Source organism: Patiria miniata, unplaced genomic scaffold (genome assembly GCF_015706575.1).
Source record: "Patiria miniata isolate m_02_andy unplaced genomic scaffold, ASM1570657v1 HiC_scaffold_17, whole genome shotgun sequence".
NCBI lineage: Eukaryota > Metazoa > Echinodermata > Asteroidea > Valvatida > Asterinidae > Patiria > Patiria miniata.
Genome location: NW_024037055.1, coordinates 13,561,200 through 13,573,741, shown reverse-complemented (window position 1 = coordinate 13,573,741; position 12,542 = coordinate 13,561,200). Strand labels below are relative to the sequence as shown.

At 41.3% G+C, this 12,542-nt stretch overlaps 1 protein-coding gene across 1 annotated transcript in view; it reads right to left on the bottom strand.

Moving 5' to 3' along the window:
- LOC119723898 overlaps positions 1-12,542 on the bottom strand; it is a 67,283-nt gene that overhangs the window by 8,963 nt on the left and 45,778 nt on the right. The window contains exons 40-49 of the mRNA XM_038194801.1: positions 12,129-12,279; positions 10,452-10,579; positions 9,564-9,703; positions 9,192-9,333; positions 4,544-4,750; positions 3,594-3,797; positions 1,883-2,038; positions 1,142-1,566; positions 813-957; positions 412-633 (exon numbers count right to left, since the gene is read on the bottom strand). Coding sequence (XP_038050729.1) covers positions 412-633; positions 813-957; positions 1,142-1,566; positions 1,883-2,038; positions 3,594-3,797; positions 4,544-4,750; positions 9,192-9,333; positions 9,564-9,703; positions 10,452-10,579; positions 12,129-12,279 — 1,920 coding nt within the window. The remainder of the gene's footprint in view (positions 1-411; positions 634-812; positions 958-1,141; positions 1,567-1,882; positions 2,039-3,593; positions 3,798-4,543; positions 4,751-9,191; positions 9,334-9,563; positions 9,704-10,451; positions 10,580-12,128; positions 12,280-12,542) is intronic.

Below are 12,542 nucleotides of genomic sequence, written 5' to 3'. Positions count from 1 at the left end.
GGAAACTGTGGACCCGTGTTTGAACAGTGATAGATTGTGACCCCTGACCGGTATACTAGTGGGAGAGGCACATGTGCGAGCAAATGTTGTGCATCGGGTCGGGATAATTTGACCAGGCCGAACCGACCCAAAACATTAAAACAGAGTCCGAACCGAAACCGATCTGAACACCCCAAATCCAACCCGACCCAACCTTACAAAAATACTAGCAAAAAAAAGCTCAACCCTTTATGCCTTCACATGAGAACCTGACCTACTGCAGCTATGCATTCAGAACTCCTTCCTAACTTTTTAAGAGTTAATTTGTGCCTGAAGTCTATAAACTATTTTCTGCCTACTAATATGACATGGTCTGCTTTAAAGTGCATGTGATATGTCAGTCTAGAAGAAAAAGTGTTGGAATGTACACACCTTGCGCATCCCCACCGTCAGAGACAAAATAAATCAGTGGTGGCGTTAGGTCAATCAGTATGGGGTCAGAGGTTGCAATGGTGACGAGGTCGGCTGCATTTCTCGCCATCACAGTGATGTAGACATAGGAGCCATGCGCCATGTTGAGGTCTGTGTTGATAGCATCTGTCTGTGTACCTACAGACGTGAAGATTCGCAGCTGGGTGCCACCTCTCGTGGTTCCTAACAAAATTGTAGTGTTAAAATTTCTTTTTGAAAAATGTCAATTTGCCATGCTTCCTTTTGTGATTCTAAGTGTGTTGAGCTACATTACATCTTACATTGGAACTATTATGACATACTGTTGTGAGGAGAAACAATGAGCTTAAATGGTTGACTAGAGAGTATAACATTCAACCTACCTATAGCCCAGCTGTAGTCCACTATTGGACTCTCAGGGTCAATAAAATGCCACTTGGCCTGGATTGACGACCAGCTGTGAATGAACTGAGTATGGACTTCTACGGACCCATCACCGGTACTCGGTCCAGTGGTTATCTCCTTCACCTGTAAAAGGAAAAATGTGGATTATTTAACGTTTGGTTATCGAATATTCATCATGAAATGTGCATGTGCAAGTGATATCAATTACAGGAGGTGGCACAGGAAAACGGTGTCTTGAGTATTATGAGAGATACGATTTTAAAAGAGTTGATCATCAAAAAGGGTAGATGGATAGGGATTTGCTCACCTGAATGTTATCCAACAAGATTCCATTTGATTCTCCCACTGAAGAGATTGTTAATGTTGAGACATCGTCACTGGCTGTGAAGTAAAATCTGTGCTGATGCCATAGGATAGACATCAGGCTCTGGTCTGAGTGACCGTGTGTTGGTCGATCATACAACCTGAAAACCCGATCCAAACTTGGTATCTGAATGCGACCTTCCTGGTTCAGCAAAGGGTTGTGGGATGACACGATGTGACTCGCGAAGAGTGCAACCTGGTAGTGGCTGCTTAGTGTTGTGTTGAAGGTTTGGGAGATAGAGCCATGAAGAGACAAGAAAGAACGTCCATCTTGAGCAATCTTCTTACCTGATGTGATGACAGAAACCTGGCTAACAGATCCAACATCCCATTCAGGCAGCTGTGTATCCTCAACAGTATCCATACCTTCTGTGGTGGGTGGCATGTTAGTCACAAAATTAGTAGCAGCAGTGGGATAGCTATCTGAGACATTGTCATAGATGGAATCTGTCGTAGATTCTCTTGATGTTGACTCTGTTCCTTCACTTTCTGCTTCAGTTTCACCTTGGGTTGTTGTGACTTTGTCTGTGATTTCAGCATTAAATGCTGAGTTATCTACAAACGAAATCACAACAACCGAAGGTGAAATGAAACATCTTTCGAACACACAAAATTGGGATAAATATTTTATAACCAATAACTAGGTGTCACCCAATTGTTAATTTTAATAGGGCCCCTTCTTTACCTTCAAACGATGGATTCTGGATCAAGTTCTCCCCTAAATGGATGTGTTCTAGCGGCTCAGGGGGTGAAGTGTCCACTACAAACCCGTCTGAAGAAACTGATTCAGACTGTAGGCCGGCAGCGTCGATAGCTGAGATCTTGGAGTAATACCGGATGCCTGATCAGGGACAAATAAAGGAGAAACATGTATGCATTGGTGAATCCACCATGGAGGTAAGGGTTGAAAAGAAAAGTCAATCATGAATCAATCATAAACTCAAGTCCAGGCGTCTCCGAAGCTGTCTAGGGATACTACATCAGATTCGTTTTAACTTGGTCGACATAGACTGGCGTTCCTTCCTCACTAAAGCTACATGTACATCCAGCACTAGAGGTCACTGTTTACAGTTTCTCATGCCCCACAGCAGAACACAGGTCTATTCCTCCTCATTCTTCCGACAATCTTCAGAGACTGGAACTCCTTGACGATAGACCCAGTCAACCTACCTTCCCTCGATGCATTCAAATCAACATTGAGGGATGCTATTTACTAGTTTCAAGTTTTCTCCACTTAAAGGGAATATACATTTGCAAATATCAAAAAAAAATACCAAATTATCACGACGAACCTTACTGGACTGTTAGTGAATGGCATTCTAAAGCATCCTGTAAAAATTACGGCACCCGGTGTTTTCCTAACATTTTCAAGAAAACTGGTATTTTTGTATCAATTTTCAACGCTGGTGGGCCGACCAGCGGTGGAAAAAACTGGCTTTTTATCAAATACTGCTCCCAAGTGATCATATTTAGGTAGTCCGCAATTTCGGGTACAAGCCAGCAAGACTGATTCCCTGACCTTACAATTCTCTGACGTTTAAAAATTGCTCCGTTTCATCTTAAGTTGGGTCAGGGAACCAGATTGCGAAAATATGATTATTTTTCTTGGTTTTTTTCCCCTAAAAATTACAGCAAAAGCAAATGTTGTATAGGTCTTGTTCAAATGACGTCATTTCATACAGACCATCAAGGTGCATCGGCATTTTGAGCGTCAACTTCCATAAGGCGCATCAGCTGCGTCGTATTTCGAACACAATTCGAGTATAGGTGCGTGTGTTTGGAACATTTTCAACACTGCGCAATTGGTATTTGATTGCGTAAAATACGCAGTTGCAGTTCTCCTACAGAGATGACCCTATATTCCCTTTAACCTGCCCTCCAGCACTTTATATATATACACATTTTTGGCACAGTGTATGAGTCATATGAGTGTATGAGTGCATTCATTGTTTTTTGAGCACGCGTGTGCTCCAAGAACAATGAACGCAATACACTGCAGGTGAGGGCGTGCACACCCTCACCTGCAGTGAATTGTTCTTCTCATCGTAGAAGTTTGCACTTTTTGGAAGTAAGGAAGTACAAGGTTCCTTGAAACTGAAGAGTTCGACCGGGATGTGTTTGGAATCACCTATCTTTTCATTTATTTTCAAATCCATTCACAAAGAACCTGCTTGGGGAAGGCTCAACTTTAATATGGATGTTCAAATCCCCAATCACAATGAGACTAATTTCTCTGTTAGGCCCTGATGGATCGTGACGGATGCAAATGTTTTCAATTAGAACCGATTTCTCTACGGTACTACAACCTGAATGGTGTTGACAAGAAATTGTGGCAAGCTTTATTCTTTTTTATTGTCAATTGACTATAAAAACATTGAATTGAATTTGAACTTTACCATTTGTGAGAGGTACAGCTAGAGTCTTGGAGGCAGACAGGTGATTTCCAACACTTGTACAGGGCAGGACCCCATCATCTTCAGGGCTAGGGGTCTGTCCAACGCACCACTCATAATGGTCTACGTAGGATTCCAGATCCACAAAGCCATGCCAGGAGGCTGAGATGACCATGCTGGAGTTCTGGTACTCTACATCGTGAAGATCTAGAATACAGTTAAGAGGTAGAAGTCTTCGGTTCGTTACTTCCAACCACAACGCTTTGGCCTCTAGAGGTGGTGACTATATTATAAGCCAAAAATAAATTGAAGTTGGACTATACATGTATCTGTTGATATTTGTGAGCTGTTCTGGCAAATTAGACAGAACTGGGCACAGGCTGTTTTTGAGAAAAAAGCCAAAAAAAACCTACGAGGTTGATTTTTTTTTCGATATTCTGATTTATTGATACATGTATATGTAATCTTAAATATGTCAACCACACATAATTTAAAGAAATGTTATAGAAATCGTGAAATATATCAAAGTGTTTTTAAGGAAGAACAATTGGTATCTTGAATTTTCACGAATATATACTCGAAACTTTAAAGGCCTTTTTCTCTTTTCTCTTTGTTGACATGTCAATAAATGCAAACAGCCATTAAAACAGCCATAACTTGTCAACAGAATGTCCGATTAAAGTGCAACAAACTGTATTATAAGGACAATTTTATTTCCTTTCCTTATACCCACAAGCCCTCATTTCCACCTTTGCCCACCTTTGCCCACAGCTCACATGTTGCTTGAGCTGTGCTAAGTTAGCAGGGGGAAAGTAAGACCTTGGCAAAGAGTAGCAGATGGGGGAACAAAAAGTGAGAAGCACACCACCAATGATACTTGAAGTAATGAACTGGACGAATTACACGCACTAGTATATTCTCTATCAATGCCAATTAAGTAAGAGGCTTCATACCTATGCCATCAAAGACCAGGCCTGGATCTGGCCTCCTGGTATCCACCACGAAACCGTCACTGCTTCTGAGCGTGTGCAGACCAGCTTTGTTGAATGCTCGTACATTGCTGTAGTATCGCAGTCCACTCTGTAAGTTCAGGCTGGTCAACTGTGTGGACGAAACACTGACTGGGAAGAAGAAGTCAGCAAATTGGCGAATATCTTCACCTACGGAGGATTAACAGATAAAGGTTAATGGTGTGTTGACGCATGATTCATACAGTCTAGTATAACACATGTAGAATAGTCTGTTAAAACATTACAAAGGACATATCTAAAAACGGTGTCATGCCAAAAACTGTTCTGTGCCAAATAGTGTCCGCTGCGCATGCGCAGTAGACGCGGACACTATTTGGAAAGTAGTACGTGCCAAGTAGTGTCCGATGTCACGGTCTCACTTCTTCGGCATGCTAGCTTCTCCGAAAGGGAAATTTCGCTTCAACACGCATGCACAAAAGTGCGCAGTGGTGTACATTTTTTGTCAACTTTATTTGTGAGCTGAGTTCTTCGGGGTTGTACTAGTGCACGTAATATTATAGGATATGTTTATGCATGGTTACAGGGTACCAGTCGAATCCAGAAGTTTCGTGGCGCGCACAAATCCCAATAACCAAACAAGACTTGAAATGCACATTTATTTTAAGCCGTATGGTTGCAAAAATAAAGACAAAATGGGCCACGAACGAGCAAGGAACACGGACCAAGGAGTTCGTTCTTAATTATTCCTCCATGAACACACAAACACACCCATTCTGGAATTTGTATTCCTGTGGAGACATTTCTTTGTTCTCGTGTAGTAAAGTTTTCGAGTTTGAAATTGAAGTTTCAAAATGCTCTTATTTTAACCAGAATTAATTTCCTGGGCTGAAATTTGGACTAAATATCCCTTTTCTAAAACTCTTCCATTTGCGACCGATCAACCTACCTTGATAATTCCTAGTTTTTGAGTAAAATCCATATATCTATTTCGTGAAATTCTTGTGGAGACGTATTCATCTATAGAAATGTTCTTCTGGAGACGTATACAATCTTTTGTTCCCTATTGTGTTCATGTCTCCGTAAGGTAGTAAATTCCAGCACACACACCCACACAACCACACACATGCTTGTTTCACATACGTAGTGTGGACTTTCCTTTCTTTTCGTGTAGTTAAGGAACACCAGTGGAAAAACTCATTTTTCTCAAACTGTGAAAACTCTTACAACCCAATTTTTTTTCAATGATTCCCTTTAGTGTTTCTCTTCATTCTGCTACAGATAAACCTAACCCAAAAATGCCTCTAAACCTGTTTTCCAGAAATGGGGAAACAAAGTGTGGACGTGGGCAAGTCCACACGTCGTCGCTGCTACCTACATTATGTGGACGTCTTTTGTTCGGAAGTCCACACTGCGTATGTAAGACAAGCTCACCGACACACACACACAAACATGACGTACGCTGGGAACACAAATCAGAATGATGGGGGAAGTGTTACATAACACATTCTTGGATGTCCCTCACTGTGTTATAAATAGGCTTGGTATTACAGCCTGAGGAAAAGTAAGCACAGCGGACACATCAGCATATGTATCGTGCTCGTGTAACGTGCACTGTAACGTGCTCAACTGTCCGCCGAATCCATCCGGAGAAGCTAGCACGCCGGAGAAGTGAGACCGTGACACCGGTACCAAATAGTGTCCGAGCGCTGTCATGCATTGCAGCACGTATCTTAATTGGTACTGTGGCGAAAATTACTATAGCGGCAGAGTCTAAAGAGGGCGCGCTAGCGGCTGCGGGCCCCTATATAAGAGGCCGCGGGCAGTTGCTAGAAGAGACGTACATGTAGACGCAGACAAAAACACAGCCCTCACAAGAGCTCACGCTATTAAGTGCGCTGACGGCGTGCTGGGTGGTGCGGTGGAGTCAGGCTGGCATAAGGAGGCACGTAGTCCGCGGAGGCTACTGGAGGCGGAGCGACATACAGCGATCTGCCGATTGTAACGTGACGGAGCCGGAAGGGCGCGCTCATCTACCCGCCGCCTCGCGGAAGGATCGCGACTGGAAACGGTCGAGGGCGGGAGAGTGGAGGCGCACAGGAACGCTAGGGGCGTACGGTTCTTACCCGGGATTCAGAGGCTATCCCCAGCCAGGCATCGCCGTGCTGCCCAGCACTGCATTACCGTAGCAGCTAATGCGAGGCTACCCCTACAGCGATAATTGAGTGGCTCAGAGACCAATCACTTATTAGAGGCTAACATTATAATTTAACGAGAGGTCCATCATATGACATGATTCTGTGCAAATAAATCAATCAGTAATTGAGGTCATTGACTGTTGTGTACTTAAGTGTTTGTCTTGTCCATCTTGGAGGTTGAGGGGCGTGGGTGTGTGCTGCTACGCGTATAGGGCGGTATATTTCTATCCAAACGGGCCTGCATTCCCGGCTGCTGGGGTATTGATCCTAAGCTAGGTTGTCTGGGTAAAGGGACTACGGATCGGGTCACAGATATTCCCGCCACAGTACTCTACTTGGTTAATTTCCATGCAATGCATACATGGCGGCCGACAGCTAAATACTGAGTCTGGCCATGGAAAGAAGACCATGCTCCTTGCTCTATGGTCTGGCAAACTACCGTCCGTTCCGAGCAACTAACGCCTACGTGTACCCGTTGATACCAAATATTGTCCATTATATATACTGTTTGTTAATTTGTATCGATAAATACTGTTTGTCAAATATGTTTGGTCTTGCACAAGTGGTGCTCAAAAATGTGAGAGAAACGGTTATTTGGCAGGCTGGGGATACTAATTTGTAAATTGACCACTATATCAATCTACCTACACAAGTACGCCTGAACGTTTCTCGAAAAAGGTGACCTCACACAAAAACACAAAGCCTTTGCTAGCTAAATGCGAGTTTAAATGTTGGGAACATCAATACAAACTAGACTTTGTGAAGGAAAAAATAAATGGTGTTAGGCTCTCATAATTAACAAAAATTTGCTAAAAACTAACCGACAGTCTAGAATGACAGTTAAAGAATTTTCAAAGGCAAGTCGATGCCCGTAAAAAAGTCAGATCTCCTGAAGCTGACTTTATATTAATTCTCAAAGATTAATCACGTGGTCTAAACATAATTTGCACGCGTATGCTACTGTAATGTAAACTTATCAAATACAATCGTTACAAAAACCCATTAATTAAAAATAGCTCATATCTCTAAAAGGAAAGGTCGCACACCATTGGCGCAATACAAAATATTGCTCGCCATACACGTACCCCGTTAATCCAAATGCGCATGTTTTAAAAGAAAAAAGCGCCCAATTTTTAAAAAGCCACCAATTATGGGTGCTTTTGCCAGCCCAACTTTTGAGTCTCGTATGACGTCATCAAAATTTAAAAATGTACTTCCGTTAATAAGTTGTCACATAAACGTGTACAAAACACAGGTAAACACTTAAAACACATTGGTCTATGAAACAGCCATTACATGTGGCTCAATAGTTAACATTAAACGGTCGTTTTATGTTAACACAGCGGTCCCCATTTGTTATACACATGCAGTAAATGTTCGTGGCATTCAATGAATGTTTTAAGGCGTGGCGTTGTCAACTTCGAATTTCAAGGGGGCTGCAGGGCATCTTCTAGTTAACTTATTGTAACAAAACTTGGGGAAGTTTGGGACCAAAGCACAAATCTCGATAAATTCTTTCAGGGTTGATTTGTCAGAAATTTGTAAAGTGAAAGAGGTCTTTTCATCTAACTTCCAGTCTGATGACAATCAATTTGTTTTCGTGAACAGGTCTTACGAATAATTTTGTCATACGAATTAATTTTGAAGCGATCATCGCAAATTTCGCTACACACATCAACTGAAAATGCGTTTTTGACATTTTTTTACCTGCAGCTAGAGGGCGCGCTCAAACATTTTATGACGTTACCAATATTTTTGGGAAGGTCAACCTAGCCAAAAACTAACGTGGTTGAAAGCAATTTCACATCTTTTTCCACTTTCAAATTATTAGGCAGTTCAGGTTTTGACAGGAAGGAAGGTTCACGCGATTCGATCACGTATTATCTTAACGATTCCCGCAAACTACAAGTCCCGGTCTCTCACAGTCGATTTTATATTGAATTTCAAAGATTAAATTTATTATTCTTTCAAGGGACGTCACGTGACCCATGATGATGTCATAATGACGTAATTACAAAAAAGCACATCTTCAGTGGGTTGTGCATACATGTATTGACAATTGAAGTGCACACATGTTTTTATTTTGACAAACAGTTCTAGAAACCAATTTGTGTGAGAATAATAGAAGTAACAGTATTTTTTTTACATTAACAATAGGTATTGGGCTCATAGTGCAACACCTAACGAGAATATTGATTTCTTACAATAACTTTACGTGTTGGGCTGCACTAATGAGATTAAAAATGATTTCATTCACGACATTTAAACGCTGACCGCAAGGACACTGCAGTATGCTAATGAGCGGACACTATTTGGCACAGGACAGTTTTTGGCATGACAACGGCAAATCAGACTGGTGTTGTTTTCTAAGAAGATGAAGATTTGAAAAATGAGCTTCGGATAAGCGGTAAGAAACAGAGTAAACAAGAACTCACCTCCCGGATAGGTACTTAAAGAAACCTGGAAGTGGGATGTTGCATTGTCTTTAAACACCCCCTCCCAGGAGAAAGAGACAACATTAGGATCTTTTAAGTAATCAGTGTCTTTGTTTGCATCCGGTCTCACAAGATCTTTCACCTGAGAGCAACAAAATACAGAAACATTACTGAGGGCTCATCGAGGGGAAAGGGTACCAAGATATTTCAGATATTTCAAAACTCACTATAATGTTTTTGCTGTCGTTGAAGATACCCAATCGTCTGAAAGAGCACAAACCTTTCATTTATTGAAAGAGCCAGCAGTAGACCATTGAATTGCAATATAACCATAAGAGCATGAAATAGAATCAACTTCAAATTGAAACCTGCCTTTGTGCCTCTGATTGTTGATATTTTTGGCGGTGTGATATCAGGTGTAATGCCGTCTGATCTAAACACTGCATATGTAGTTGCGTCATACCAGGCCCGGACGAACACGTGATATGTTAAGTCTCTTTTAAGCTTTCGATCTATAAGGAGAAACACCGAAAGCAAACCATCTTCAGATACAGAGAAGCCGTCCCATAGTTTAGTGTTAGGGTACAATTAATGTAGATCATTTGTCATTTGTGCATTTTTCTCGTTTGAGGCAACAAAGATGCTCAAAATCTACAGATGGGGTGCTTAACAACTAACCTGATGAAGGTTTAGCTCTGTGATGAATGCTGTACATTTTGAGAAGCAATATTCTAGCATCTCGAGTTCAATTGCCCCCGAAATCAGCGTCCGGGATACATTCTAATTCAGCTGATTGCAGCTACGCGATGTCACCCACTGAACCGACGAATATAATTGCAACCGCTTTGTCGCCGTTTGTGTGCAAAATCATTTATGGATTCGCCGAATTACAAGCCAACTACATGCATGTGACGCTGCTGCTGCAACGGAAATTTCCAAAACTGGGTCACTTGATGCATCTGATAGCCTTCTTTTAATTGTTTCTTCAAAATGACAGCAAGCCGGAAGGAATCATTTCACAGGGAGATTAGAGCTATCCCCATTTTTCCTTAATCCAACCAAGCAAGCTTTTCAACAATAATTTTGTCAGTTACTTATTGAATAGTGCTACTTTATTCAAGAGAAGCCAATCTACTACAACACATTTGTTATAACTGAATTTTTCTATTTCTTCGACCTTTGCCCCCTGGTGAAATACACAAATGTAGGAACTAAATAAATCAAACTTTACATGGCACAAGAATCAATCAATCTTAATACCTTTGTCAAGCATGATTATAGTATGATTGTCCTGTCCAACGTCGAACCACATTCTTTCTAAGGCTGGATCAAAGACACCTGTTGGCTCAAAGTCTGAAGACATATCATCACCAATACTCCACTCATACCTGTAAGAAAAGAAAAAACAACCAACGTGTTAAATGCATCAAGATCACACTATCAAGTCACATATATTGTGTGTTAACAAAAAAATGGAAAACTGACAAGATTTTTGACGTTTCTGTCAAAGTTTACTGATAAATTCTCTTTTCGGTTCTTTCATTTAAGAATCAGGGCTTTTTCAATACCAGGACCTCTTTGTTTGTCTTTTACCCAACCCACTGTAACATTATCTGGTTAATTCCTTCAGGCAATAAACCTATCGCGTCCGAATTGCGTCAACACAGCTTGTAAAATATTGTTGAAAATCTAAGACAAACAGGACTCTACGTACCAAATTTCCATAGGGTTGTCCAAGGTAAGCGGCTAACTCGCGATAGGTCAATTTGCCACACATATGCATACATACACAAAACATACACACTGCACGTATATGGAAAAAGACCTAGGTACAGTCCCACAATTCAGGGGTTGCGTTGTTCATGCACCATTTTTAACAAGTCAATAAGTAGAAGGTGAGGGGCAAATCATCCCCCGTTTGAGGAGGTTTGCAAGGAGGAGGAGGAGGAGGAGAAGGAGAAGGAGGAGTGAGTTGTGAGGAGGCAGTTTGTGAGGAGGAGGAGGAGGACGAGGAGTGAGTTGTGAGGAGGGGTTTTTGAGGAGGAGTGAGTTGTGGAACTGTGACGAGGAGGAGGATTAAGTTGAGGAGGGAGTTTGAGGATTTTGTGTGGAGGATTGAGGATTAAGTTGAGGATTAAGTTATATTTATCGATAGAATAAATGCTTCAACGATTGAATTAAGATGGCGGCAGCGGAGGCAGTGTCTGCGCATGTCAGAGGAGCTACAAGTTGTGCGCAAACGTGTTCTCCTTCTCCTGGAAGTCAAGGTACATCTGCGTTCTTGTTAGCAATCTATTTATAGATGGAATAAGCTCTTAAAATATTAAAGAAAGACGGCGGCGATGACATCACTTATGCTATATGACGGCATAGACAATAATTAGGAACATGACAACGATTTAAATTTTCTTACCACAATGGCTTCTTCTTCTTTTTTGTCTCATGTGTATTCTTTGATTAATCACATTTTAAAAATGAATAAGCACATTAAAGTAAACACCGTAGAATAAAATACAATAATATCAAAAGTCGCGCGCGCATGCGCGCAGAGTATCAACAATATGAAAATTCTGACAAGGATAATTCTGAAGATTCGGCAATAGAAAACCATGGATCTGAATCTACACAGGATGAGGATGACGATTTCGAGGAAGACGATTTGGAATCCGAAACAGAGGGGAATGATTTGCCCCTCGCCTACTACTTCAATGTTTTCATAACTTGACAAACACAAATATTACATTGGCTATCATTTCTTGAAAATCCGCATGTGTTTAGAATAATTGGCACGCCTTGCAAATCAGTTAAGTGATACTCATTGTTCTCTGCTGGTGTTAGGCATTGGTCTGGTAACAAACTCTCCCTTATGCTGGAGATAATTAAGAGAGGGTTGAAATCCTGGTACAGGCTTGGGAAAAATTGGAAAAGTCAACTCACCACTTGATGTCCAGTCCTTTCTGCTCACTGGCTTGCCAGAATGCCGCTGCCATGTACTGAGTGGCTGTGTCATCAATATCAATCATGGTATCGATATCATTGGGCATCAGATCCAGTACATCCAGAACTTCGATCTCAGTGTTGGAATTATCTTGATAAAAATTGTAAGAAAAATATATACTCAAAAGCAATATTGGAAGATACTGCCAAATATTTGGATCACTCAACCCCATTTGAAACAGGCAAATGGTTATAAAAAAAATTGGCTATTGTTACGGCAGACGTACCGTGATTTTCAACTGCTATCATTATTGTCTGGTTCCCTGACCTGACAATATTCAACATCTGGACCTTCGGCTCTAAGGACCACGCTCTCAACCAAATGATTCTCAGAAAAAGACTTAATTTCCTTTT